This window comes from Salvelinus alpinus, chromosome 9, assembly GCF_045679555.1.
Source record: "Salvelinus alpinus chromosome 9, SLU_Salpinus.1, whole genome shotgun sequence".
Lineage (NCBI taxonomy): Eukaryota > Metazoa > Chordata > Actinopteri > Salmoniformes > Salmonidae > Salvelinus > Salvelinus alpinus.
Window position 1 is genome coordinate 42,030,158 of NC_092094.1, and position 12,624 is coordinate 42,042,781.

The 12,624-nt window shown below is 42.7% G+C and overlaps 1 protein-coding gene across 4 annotated transcripts in view; it reads left to right on the top strand.

The window, feature by feature from the left end:
* Positions 1 to 7,901: 7,901 nt before the first annotated feature.
* Positions 7,902 to 12,624, top strand: part of ntrk3a (neurotrophic tyrosine kinase, receptor, type 3a) — a 256,450-nt gene continuing 251,727 nt past the window's right edge. For all 4 annotated transcript variants that reach the window (XM_071326246.1, XM_071326248.1, XM_071326247.1 and 1 more), the window contains exon 1: positions 7,902 to 8,503. In XM_071326246.1, coding sequence (XP_071182347.1) covers positions 8,265 to 8,503 — 239 coding nt within the window. In that variant the 5' untranslated portion in view covers positions 7,902 to 8,264. The remainder of the gene's footprint in view (positions 8,504 to 12,624) is intronic.

The following is a 12,624-nucleotide window of genomic DNA, read 5'->3' on the forward strand; positions in this document are numbered from 1 at the left end:
CATGTGTTATTTCATAGTTTTGATGTCTTCACTATTATTCTACAATGTAGAAAATAGTAAAAATAAAGAAAAACCCTGGAATGAGTAGGTGTGTCCAAACCTTTGACTGGTACTGTATTTTTAAAAACTATTTTCCACAAGAGCTTCAAAAGAAAAATAATAATAAAGAAATAAATGTGCACCTGTTGCTCACAGGAAGCAACCTGACATGATTTCTCATTAAGGGCTCTCTGTTTGTAAGGCATGGATATAATTATGTCTCTCTCTGTAACAGCAATTATTCTCTATCCCCTTCTCTCTTTGGGCCCTGGAACCTCAGTTTGCACACATTATTCCACTGGGCAAAAACTGGTTGAATCAACGTTGTTTTCACATCATTTCAACCCCCAAAATCTATGTGATGACGTTTTCCAAATGCTGGCGAAGGCTGCTGCCAAAACGCGTCCGTTTGTTCTGACCTCTGCTGCTAAAAAAATACATGAAAACTTAAAGAATATTTCAGTGAGTGCAGGTTTTTCCTTTGTTTAAGTACACTGAGTGTACAAAAAATTAACAACACCTGCTCCTTCCATGACATAAACTGGTGAATCCAAGTGAAAGCTAAGATCCCTTACTAATCCACTTCAATCAGTGTAGATGAAGGGGAGGAGGCGGGTTAAAGAATGGGGGGCGACTCAATATTAGGAAGGTGTTCTTAATGTATTGTACACTCAATGTATATGCCTTTTGAACCCGGCACCCATTGACTTTTTGTTACTACAAATGTTTTGAGCTTCTAGTTGATTTAGGCCTACATGTCACATTGATTCTAGTTGATTTAGGCCTATATGTCACATTGATTCTAGTTGATTTAGGCCTACATGTCACATTGATTCTAGTTGATTTAGGGCTACATGTCACATTGATTCTAGTTGATTTAGGCCTACATGTCACATTGATTCTAGTTGATTTAGGCATACATGTCACATTGATTCTAGTAGATTTAGGCCTACATGTCACATTGATTCTAGTTGATTTAGGCCTACATGTCACATTGATTCTAGTTGATTTAGGCCTACATGTCACATTGATTCTAGTTGATTTAGGCCTACATGTTACATTGATTCTAGTTGATTTAGGCCTACATGTCACATTGATTCTAGTTGATTTAGGCCTACATGTCACATTGATTCTAGTTGATTTAGGCCTACATGTCACATTGATTCTAGTTGATTTAGGCCTACATGTCAGATCGATTTTAGTTGATTTAGGCCTACATGTCAGATCGATTTTAGTTGATTTAGGTCTACATGTCAGATCGATTTTAGTTGATTTAGGTTCTACATGTCAGATCGATTTTAGTTGATTTAGGCCTACATGTCAGATCGATTTTAGTTGATTTAGGCCTACATGTCAGATCAATTTTAGTTGATTTAGGCCTACATGTCAGATCGATTTTAGTTGATTTAGGCCTACATGTCAGATCGATTTTAGTTGATTTAGGCCTACATGTCAGATCGATTTTAGTTGATTTAGGCCTACATGTCACATTGATTCTAGTTGATTTAGGCCTACATGTCAGATCGATTTTAGTTGATTTAGGCCTACATGTCAGATCGATTTTAGTTGATTTAGGCCTACATGTCAGATCGATTTTAGTTGATTTAGGCCTACATGTCAGATCGATTTTAGTTGATTTAGGCCTACATGTCAGATCGATTTTAGTTGATTTAGGCCTACATGTCATATTGATTCTAGTTGATTTAGGCCTACATGTCAGATCGATTTTAGTTGATTTAGGCCTACATGTCAGATCGATTTTAGTTGATTTAGGCCTACATGTCACATTGATTCTAGTTGATTTAGGCCTACATGTCACTTCGATTCTAGTTGATTTAGGCCGACATGTCACATTGATTCTAGTTGATTTAGGCCTACATGTCACATCGGTGCTAGTTGATTTAGGCCTACATGTCAGATTGATTCTAGTTGATTTAGGCCTACATGTCAGATTGATTCTAGTTGATTTAGGCCTACATGTTACATTGATTCTAGTTGATTTAAGCCTACATGTCACATTGATTCTAGTTGATTTAGGCCTACATGTCACATTGATTCTAGTTGATTTAGGCGTACATGTCACATTGATTCTAGTTGATTTAGGCCTACATGCAAATACTCTGCGACATTGTGCCGCTACTGACAAATCGAAGCTCACTCTAGCTTCCAGCCCCTACTGGATTGGCTGTTGATACCTAGCAGTACCTAGCATGCTTGCTAGCACCCACACGTGGTGAAGTGGAATACAAGTGATAGTTAAGAGGGCCAGTTAGCCATATCCCCTCTAGCTTAGTAATGCTGTTGTCGATATTTTCCCTGCCTTTGAATAATTTAATAATTTGACTTATCATTCCAGTATTCATGAAAAGTGTTTCCTACCGATATCACTTCCTTGTCCTCCAGGGGATAGCATTCACACTCATGCACCCAGGGGAGTGCTGGTAATAGTTTGGGAATAACTGGCCGTTTACACTCTATAAACTGCACTCACCTAGCCACGCTAACCTTGCCCTCATGTGGATGCTAACAAGGTAGCAAGCACCCATGTAGTGCTACTTATCAACAGCCATTGTCAGCCAATCCAGTAGGGGTTGGAAACTATGGTAAGCTTTGATTGGTCACTCGCGTTGCGATATTGGGGAGGATGAGAATCAAGTTCAGATTTCCTCAACTTTAGTCCCGCCCTGTTCAGCTCCCTTGCCCATGTTCGCATCGCTCAATGGTCGCCCCACCCACTCCATTTCTCTTGCTTTCTTTCCATTGAAAGTGAACGGCTTCCAATGTTTCACCCCTACTGGATTGGCGATGCCGCTTCCTATTGTGAACACACTGCGAATGTAACGTTTGTCGCTGCTTCTACGGGGGAGTTTACATTTAATAAAGTTAGTAATTCTTGTAATAGTGTTTATTGTCAGATTTTCATCTCCTGTTGTAATTTTGCATGCACACGTTCGTGAGTCATTTTGTGACAACAAGTTGGGATTTTAAGCCCTACCTGCCACCACCTGTTAAAGATATATATGAGGATATTCCCCTGGCACAGGCTTCTTGACACAGAGGTTATTCCAATCAGTTGGTTTCAGGCCTTCGGGTTGGAAGGAGGGGAACAGACATCCTACTGGGCACGCCACGTCATTTCAGCATGGAGAATTGAATTGTGTTTGGTTGTCAACACAAGCAAATATCAACATTTGAAGGAGATGTTTCTTCTGCTTGGATTGTTCCATCTGTGCCACTGACTTAGTCTGGCTTTAATTCCAGTTTGTCTACAAATTAATCATTGATATGTTGGATTCACATCTCCATCTCAACCAAAAATCGAACTGAAAGAACAGGACAAAATCAAATGTCATTTTTTAAATATAAACTCAGCAAAAAAAGAAACGTCCTCTCACTGTCAACTGCGTTTATTTTCAGCAAACTGAATGTGTAAATATTTGTATGAACATAACAAGATTCAACAACTGAGATATAAACTGAACAAGTTCCATAGACATGTGACTAACAGAAATTGAATAATGTGTCCCTGAACAAAGGGGGGGGGGGGGTCAAAATCAAAAGTAACAGTCAGTATCTGGTGTGGCCACCAGCTGCATTAAGTAGTGCAGTGCATCTCCTCCTCATGGACTGCATCAGATTTGCCAGTTCTTGCTGTGAGATGTTACCCCACTCTTCCACCAAGGCACCTGCAAGTTCCCGGACATTTCTGGGGGGAATGGCCCTAGCCCTCACCCTCTGATCCAACAGGTCCCAGACGTGCTCAATGGGATTGAGATCCGGGCTCTTCACTGACCATGGCAGAACACTGACATTCCTGTCTTGCAGGAAATCACACAAAGAACGAGCAGTATGGCTGGTGGCATTGTCATGCTGGAGGGTCATGTCAGGATGAGCCTGCAGGAAGGGTACCACGTGAGGGAGGAGGATGTCTTCCATGTAATGCACAGCATTGAGATTGCCTGTAATGACAACAAGCTCAGTCCGACGATGCTGTGACACACCGCCCCAGACCATGATGGACCCTCCACCTCCAAATCGATCCCGCTCCAGAGTACAGGCCTCGGTGTTAAGCTCATTCCTTCAACGATAAACGCGAATCCAACCATCACCCCTGGTGAGACAAAACCGCGACTCGTCAGTGAAGAGAGCTTTTTGCCAGTCCTGTCTGGTCCAGCGACAGGGGTTTGTGCCCATAGGCGACGTTGTTGCCGGTGATGTCTGGTGAGGACCTGCCTTACAACAGGCCTTCAAGCCCTCAGGCCAGCCTCTCTCAGACTATTGCGGACAGTCTGAGCACTGATGGAGGGATTTTGCGTTCCTGGTGTAACTCGAGCAGTTGTTGTTGCCATCCTGTACCTGTCCCGCAGGTGTGATGTTCGGATGTACCGATCCTGTGCAGGTGCTGTTACACGTGGTTTGTCACTGCGAGGACGATCAGCAGTCCGTCCTGTCTCCCTGTAGCGCTGTCTTAGGCGTCTCACAGTACGGACATGGCAATTTATTGCCCTGGCCACATCTGCAGTCCTCTTGCCTCCTTGCAGCATGCCTAAGGCACGACCACGCAAATGAGCAGGGACCCTGGGCATCTTTCTTTTGGTGTTATTCAGAGTCAGTAGAAAGGCCTCTTTAGTGTCCTAAATTTTCATAACTGTGACCTTAATTGCCTACGTCTGTAAATTGTTAGTGTCTTAACGACCGTTCCACTGGTACATGTTCATTAATTGTTTCTGGTTCAATGAACAAGCATGGGAAACACTGTTTAAACCCTTTACAATGAAGATCTGTGAAGTTATTTGGATTTTTACAAATTATCTTTGAAAGACAGGGTCCTGAAAAAGGGACGTTTCTTTTTTTGCTGAGTTTTTTTGTTGAATCTTGGGATAAATGTATAGGCCCAATGTAGCCATTCTTATCTCAATATCAAATCATTTTTGGGTAACAATTACCTTACTGTGATTGTTACATTTACATTTACATTTAAGTCATTTAGCAGACGCTCTTATCCAGAGCGACTTACAAATTGGTGCATTCACCTTATGATATCCAGTGGAACAACCACTTTACAATAGTGCATCTAACTCTTTTAAGGGGGGGGGGGGGGGGTTAGAAGGATTACTTTATCCTATCCTAGGTATTCCTTAAAGAGGTGGGGTTTCAGGTGTCTCCGGAAGGTGGTGATTGACTCCGCTGACCTGGCGTCGTGAGGGAGTTTGTTCCACCATTGGGGTGCCAGAGCAGCGAACAGTTTTGACTGGGCTGAGCGGGAACTGTACTTCCTCAGAGGTAGGGAGGCGAGCAGGCCAGAGGTGGATGAACGCAGTGCCCTTGTTTGGGTGTAGGGCCTGATCAGAGCCTGAAGGTACGGAGGTGCCGTTCCCCTCACAGCTCCGTAGGCAAGCACCATGGTCTTGTAACGGATGCGAGCTTCAACTGGAAGCCAGTGGAGAGAGCGGAGGAGCGGGGTGACGTGAGAGAACTTGGGAAAGTTGAACACCAGACGGGCTGCAGCGTTCTGGATGAGTTGTAGGGGTTTAATGGCACAGGCAGGGAGCCCAGCCAACAGCGAGTTGCAGTAATCCAGACGGGAGATGACAAGTGCCTGGATTAGGACCTGCGCCGCTTCCTGCGTGAGGCAGGGTCGTACTCTGCGAATGTTGTAGAGCATGAACCTACAGGAACGGGTCACCGCCTTGATGTTAGTTGAGAACGACAGGGTGTTGTCCAGGATCACGCCAAGGTTCTTAGCACTCTGGGAGGAGGACACAATGGAGTTGTCAACCGTGATGGCGAGATCATGGAACGGGCAGTCCTTCCCCGGGAGGAAGAGCAGCTCCGTCTTGCCGAGGTTCAGCTTGAGGTGGTGATCCGTCATCCACACTGATATGTCTGCCAGACATGCAGAGATGCGATTCACCACCTGGTTATCAGAGGGGGGAAAGGAGAAGATTAATTGTGTGTCGTCTGCATAGCAATGATAGGAGAGACCATGTGAGGATATGACAGAGCCAAGTGACTTGGTGTATAGCGAGAATAGGAGAGGGCCTAGAACAGAGCCCTGGGGGACACCAGTGGTGAGAGCACGTGGTGCGGAGACAGATTCTCGCCACGCCACCTGGTAGGAGCGACCTGTCAGGTAGGACGCAATCCAAGCGTGGGCCGCGCCGGAGATGCCCAGCTCGGAGAGGGTGGAGAGGAGGATCTGATGGTTCACAGTATCAAAGGCAGCCGATAGGTCTAGAAGGATGAGAGCAGAGGAGAGAGAGTTAGCTTTAGCAGTGCGGAGCGCCTCCGTGACACAGAGAAGAGCAGTCTCAGTTGAATGACTAGTCTTGAAACCTGACTGATTTGGATCAAGAAGGTCATTCTGAGAGAGATAGCAGGAGAGCTGGCCAAGGACGGCACGTTCAAGAGTTTTGGAGAGAAAAGAAAGAAGGGATACTGGTCTGTAGTTGTTGACATCTATTGTTTGCAATCAAAATTATTATTATTTTTTCTCCAAAAAATTGCTTATTAGCAAAGAGCAATTTCTAGGACTATATGTGAGTGTCTGAGTGGGAAGGGGAAAACTGAAAACTAGCGCTTATTGGCAGAGAGGTTTGGAACACTCTTTCTTATTGGTCTATTAAGTAATTGACTGCCTGGTGATGTCACAAGGCAGGCCAGAACTCCATCCCACCATAACAGGCTGAAATTTCAAGCAGTCTTTTCAAACAGCTCTTACACTAAAAGGGCATTATCATAATTTTCACAATTTCACAGTATTATTCCAACCTCATAGTGTGGAAATATATATAAAACACAAGAAAATCAAGTTTGACTGCGCTGGGCCTTTAAAGAATAGCCATTGATGACTTTCCAAATGTTATATAAGCCTAAATAGCATCATTGATGATATATGATTGATAAAGTATGGTCACATTCCATTTGCTCTGTTAAACCTACTCTTTGGAATGACTCTGATAGCAACAGTGAATAAGTGGAGATTTCTCAATAATCATTATCATGATAGCACATTGGTAATAGTCAGTGACAAACATCAAAGCTGAGCAGGGCTTGGGAGGCTGAAGGGATAGCTGTGGATAGATCAACTATCCATAGGAAGTGCTGCCCAGCCTGTTGTTTTTTTCTTATAATGGATATTATGTTGAAGATCTGAGTTGTTTCAAACATACAAATTCAACATTTTATACAAGGTTTGTCTATGTTTAAATATGTTACCATGGTGCCATAATCCCGTGGTTGTAATTTCCTTCTCAAAACGTTGATGACTTTTTAAAAATCCAATATAGTTGCCACGTGGTTTCCACGTCACAATACATTGACAAATTGTGTTGAAACAACGTTGATTTAACCAGTTTGTGCCCAGTGGGATTTGTATGGTAAATAATGTCAAGTTTAGCCTGGATTTATTTTTGTTTCAATTTAAGTGCAAAGTGACGCTGGGCAAAAGTGTATTTTCTTGTGAAATGTTTTCCTTTTTTGGGGGGTCTACCCTTTGACAAGCTTAAGTGAAATATATTCACAAAAATAGCACTGGTCTGCTCCTGAATAATTCACTGCATTTTATCTGCATTATACTGGCTGCCTTATTAAATGTTTTTTTATTTGTTTTGTTTCCATACTTCGTCAGGCAGTCCTCTAAAAAGGAGACATGCTTGCCTGGACGAACAATGGGTAAATTCTGAACATCGAACCATAGGTCTAATGATAAAACACCATAAATGAGTAGTCTGTTGTTATTGTGTTATACACACACTCTGCAATGGCTGTTATGATCTGAATTGAGCTGCATCCTGTGTTGCAGGTGTGTCAGTTTCCTTTCTGCCCAGTAGGTGGGACTTGATGCTTGGAGCATGGACCTTGCTCTCTCTCCCGTCACTGTTTCCAATGCGCTATCCATCTGTCTTGGAGCGGTGCTAAAATAACCTGGAACTAACAGCTAACGGCAGCCTGAATACAGCCAGGGTAACCTATACCATGCAGCCTAGAGAGGAGGACAAGCCTGGAGTAGTGATTCTTGAACCATTTCTAATTTGACGGAGTATTTTTTTACTATTCTTCGTTCTCGTCTATAAAATAGATGGACATTACCGCAATTGTATCAATTTGACATACCTCCATACATTCACTCGCCCGCGCGCACACACCACACAATTGCAGTCAGACGGGCTCCGGTTAGGAGATTCAGAAACGCTCAAGGATATTATCCCCCAAAACTTTCAATCATGGATTTATTTTTTATTCCACCACGAATTTGCTGGTGGAGGGTATTGTTTCTTTTGAGCATCTTTCAGGACTACTTGAGCAATATGCTGGACTGCCCGCCAACCTGCAGCTGCTCTCCAACTGAGATCTATTGCAATAAGTCTGACAATGGGAAATTCTTTCCTCTGCTTGCACTGCAAGATACTGGGAACAATGGAAATAACAGCATCGAAGATCTGTTCAAGAACATCACCTCAATGTAAGTATGTCTGCCCACTGTGGGCTATCGTGCATCACATGTTGAGCCCATGTGAACCACAACTGTCCCCGTATTTTATTTGTTTTACTCTCGCCGCACCTCCTTAGGTGATATATTCAAGACTGCAAACCTGTGTCTAACTGGTCAGAGATTCAGCTGAGTCTAACACATTTTGTATCAAGAAATCCCTTTCACACGACGTCGTTAGCGTTATAGCCAGTAACCCTGCAAAGCTTGTCCTCCAGCCACAAGTAAAATGAGATATAAAAAAATCGAATTCAATGTAATTGTACAAATAGACCTGTTGGTGCATTGGCCCTCATATACCCCAAATACCGGCTATTACTCAAGAGATCCGCGTTTGCCTCTTTTCTAACTGTTTTGCATTCATGTCAGCGACTCAAAGAATTGATAACGTTTGCAAACGTCTGAAAAGGTGGTCTGTACTTAGTGAAATGTTTAAACCAAGAGATAGAAAGAGAGAGATTTATTTCGATCTGCTCTCAATGTGTAGCCGTGTCATGTTTTATTATAAGGCTACTTGATCATAAAATAATTTAACATTTTAGTCCGCACAGTACAATTACGCTACCTCTAAATAATCGTCGTTATTTAGATTTGGTTGCCACCCTGTCAAGTTTGTGTTATCAGCCAGGTTTGATGTTCCTATTTTTTTGAACCATGTCACTCACTCATATCAGTGGCTATTCTGATGAAGTACCCGCATATTGATAACATAAAAAGGCTATTTAAGCCTGTTGGGAAGAGTAAAATGTCCTTGACAGAAGGTTTCCCCTCATTTATTCCCAATGGAAAGTATTTTTGGACTCTATAAGTAATGTGTTCGTAAAAATAGAGCACGGACACGGTTGACATACTTCCCTTTATAAGGCTTTTGTTTTATAAATAAAATGCCATTCGTTCTGGAGAAGAACCATCTCCCCCACCGCTCCTAGCTCTTTCAGCTGCAATTTTAAGCCATTTAGGACTCTTCCTCACAGCATGGTGAATTTGGATTTCACCCGTTTGTATTCACCTCTAAATGATTCGAAAAGAAAACAGAAGAATAGTAGTTTGAGAAACGAAAGAAACAATATAATCAATATCAATATATGGAGAGATTTTGGATCCGGGCCGTTACATCGCAAGCTGAAGAGAATATTTTGGTTGAACAAAACCCCAATTCATTAATGATTCTTTGATGAGATTTGCCAAGGACGAGGGTGCCATGACAACCTCTTTGCTTTGCACTGAATCCACTCAATTTCCATAGCCTGAGAAGTGATGTTTTGCTAAGTGCTTAGGATGTAGACCCCATTTGTGGGTCAAACACATGCATAATTACAACGATATAATTCTAACAATGCCACCTGGTTATAAATCGCTAAGCCCACTATACAACAAGCACACAAGCACCAGTCAGATTGTCTTGACTTTGTAGGTGCAATCATTTTAGTGTGCTTGCTTACTCCACATCTCCTACAAGGCCACTAGAGGGGCTGCTGGTTGTTATTTTACAGAGATGACAACTCTTGGGCATTCGATAGAGCGACACGATTGCAAACGTTATTTTATGTAGGCTACCAGCTTTATCAGAATGTTGGAATTCATTATTCTCTTTTCATGGCGTGATTTCTGCTGAGCGCTGTCGCAAAGAGCCACTTCTTATGGCTTCTGCTGTTACGTGTGTAGGAGTCATTCAGCACCCCGTATCACTGGACAGCTCCCACACACTAACTTGGGTTGGGAGCCGACCGTGTAGGCGTGAAGAGAATCTGCACTAGTGAAATGCAGAAGTTGTTCCTGCACATACACGATAGATTGTTAACACCGATGCGATATAAGAGTAGACCTAAGGATTTCCTTGAATATACCATGACCTTGAACTAATTGTAAATGTGAAAGCTATCGGCCTCAATTATAGCTACATTTGTCTCATGGCACAGATGTTCAAATTTCTAAAATTCAACAATTATGTCGGGAATTGTGTAACAGAATATTCACAAAGATGTCTTTGGAAGGGTGTGTGTATTGTGATTGTCCAATGATGCAGCATACCTCAAATATAGGATTTTATTCAACTTCAATTTAATCCAAGTGTAGGCTTATGTATGTAATGCTTTAAATGTCATATTGCACCAAAACATCATAGATGCCATGTTATTATGTCTGAGTTTCTGCTTCTGACAGGCAGTAGGCCTGGGCTTTAATGGATTACATTGTTGGCAGTATTATTTCCTCCTGAAAATGGCAGGCTAGTATGCAGCATGAGGGGTATCATCCAGGGGCATGGTAATGTCATACTCTGTTTGGAGTGCTCTGTGTGACCAATCTTTCTTCTTCGTTAGGCTTACTGGAGCATGTTTGAAAAAGCTAATCCTTATGGACATTTCTCTAAAACCAAGTGTGTTTGAAATGGATTAGGCTGGGTTGTTTCGCTGCATAGACAATGAGGAGGAAATTATTCTCTTTGAGAGGCACATTTGTTTTAAGACTCGAGCAGCCTCACTCTTTGACCAGTCTTCAATGTTCACGTTCACAATACAACAGGTGGATGCATGATATAGCCATATATTCGTATGAATTGCAGTCACCCTGTTCCCTATAGAGGAGGTGCAAAGACACGGTTTTGGCCTTTTGCTGTCATAGACATACTGTTGGCATTCAATTTGTGCTGCTCTTTTAAGACAAAGTCCTTCCTATCACAGTGCTATCAGTAATTATAGGGAAAGCACATCTGCTGCCAATCCAAATGGCAACACATAGCGCTTTTTGTGCAGTCTCAAAAATGTTATATTTCCTATTTCCTTTCATTACTCCTGCTCAAGGTTGTGCGTGTGTGTGTGATTATCTGTCAGTTTACCTCACCTCATATTTTTCCTCTGTGTATACTTTGTCTATTTAGTACCCTAAGAAGAGACTATTTGTTTTCATCAAGAGTATCCATTAGGATAATGGTATTTTCTCTGTACTTAGTAAGGCCAATCTCTGTAGAAGCCAGTTTTCTGGGCATTTTTTTTAAATCCTGGAATTCAGAGGCTGTGGTCAGCTTATTTTAACCGAAAACCACTAGCCTACTATATTGATGGCTTGAAAGATTACTTGAGCGTTATATACACTATATATACAAAAGTATTTGGACACCCCTTAAAATTAGTGGATTTGGCTATTTCAGCCACACCCATTGCTGACAAGTGTATAAAATCGAGTACACAGCCATGTGATCTCCATAGACAAGCATTGGCAGTAGAATGGCCTTACTGAAGAGTTCAGTGACTTTCAACGTGGCACTGTCATAGGATGCCATCTTTCCAACAAGTCAGTTCATCAAATGTCTGCCCTAATGGAGCTGCCCCAGTCAACTGTAAGTGCTGTTATTGTGAAGTGGAAACGTCTAAGAGGAACAACGGCTCAGCCGCGAAGTGGTAGGCCACACAAGCTCACAGAACGGAACCGCCGAGTGCTGAGCGAGTATTGCGTAAAAATCGTCTGTCCCCACTTGAAACACTCACTACCGAGTTCCAAACTGCCTCTGGAAGCAACGTCTGCATAATACATGTTTGTCGGGAGCTTCATGAAAGGGGTTTCCATGGCTGAGCAGCCGCACAGAAGCCTAAGATCACCATGCGCAATGCCAAGCGTCGGCTGGAGTGGTGTAAAGCCTCCATTGGACTCTGGAGCAGTGGAAATTCATTCTCTGAAGTGATGAACCACGCTTCTCTATCTGGCAGTCCGATGGATGAATCTGGGTTTGGCGGATGCCAGGAGCGCGCTACCTGCCCCAATGCATAATGCCAACTGTAAAGTTTGGTGGAGGAGGAATAATGGTCTGGGGCTGTTTTTCATGGTTCGGGTTAGGCCCCTTATTTCCAGTGAAGGGAAATCTTAATGCTACAGCATTCAATGACATTCTAGACAATTCTGTGCTTCCAAATTTGTAGGAACAGTTTGGGGAAGGCCCTTTCCTGTTTTATCATGACAATGCCCGCATGCACAAAGCGAGGTCCATACAGAAATGGTTTGTTGAGATTGGTGTGGAAGAACTTGACTGGCCTGCACAGAGCCATGACATCAACCCCATCGAACAACTTTGGGATACATTGGACTGCGTGCCTGGCCTA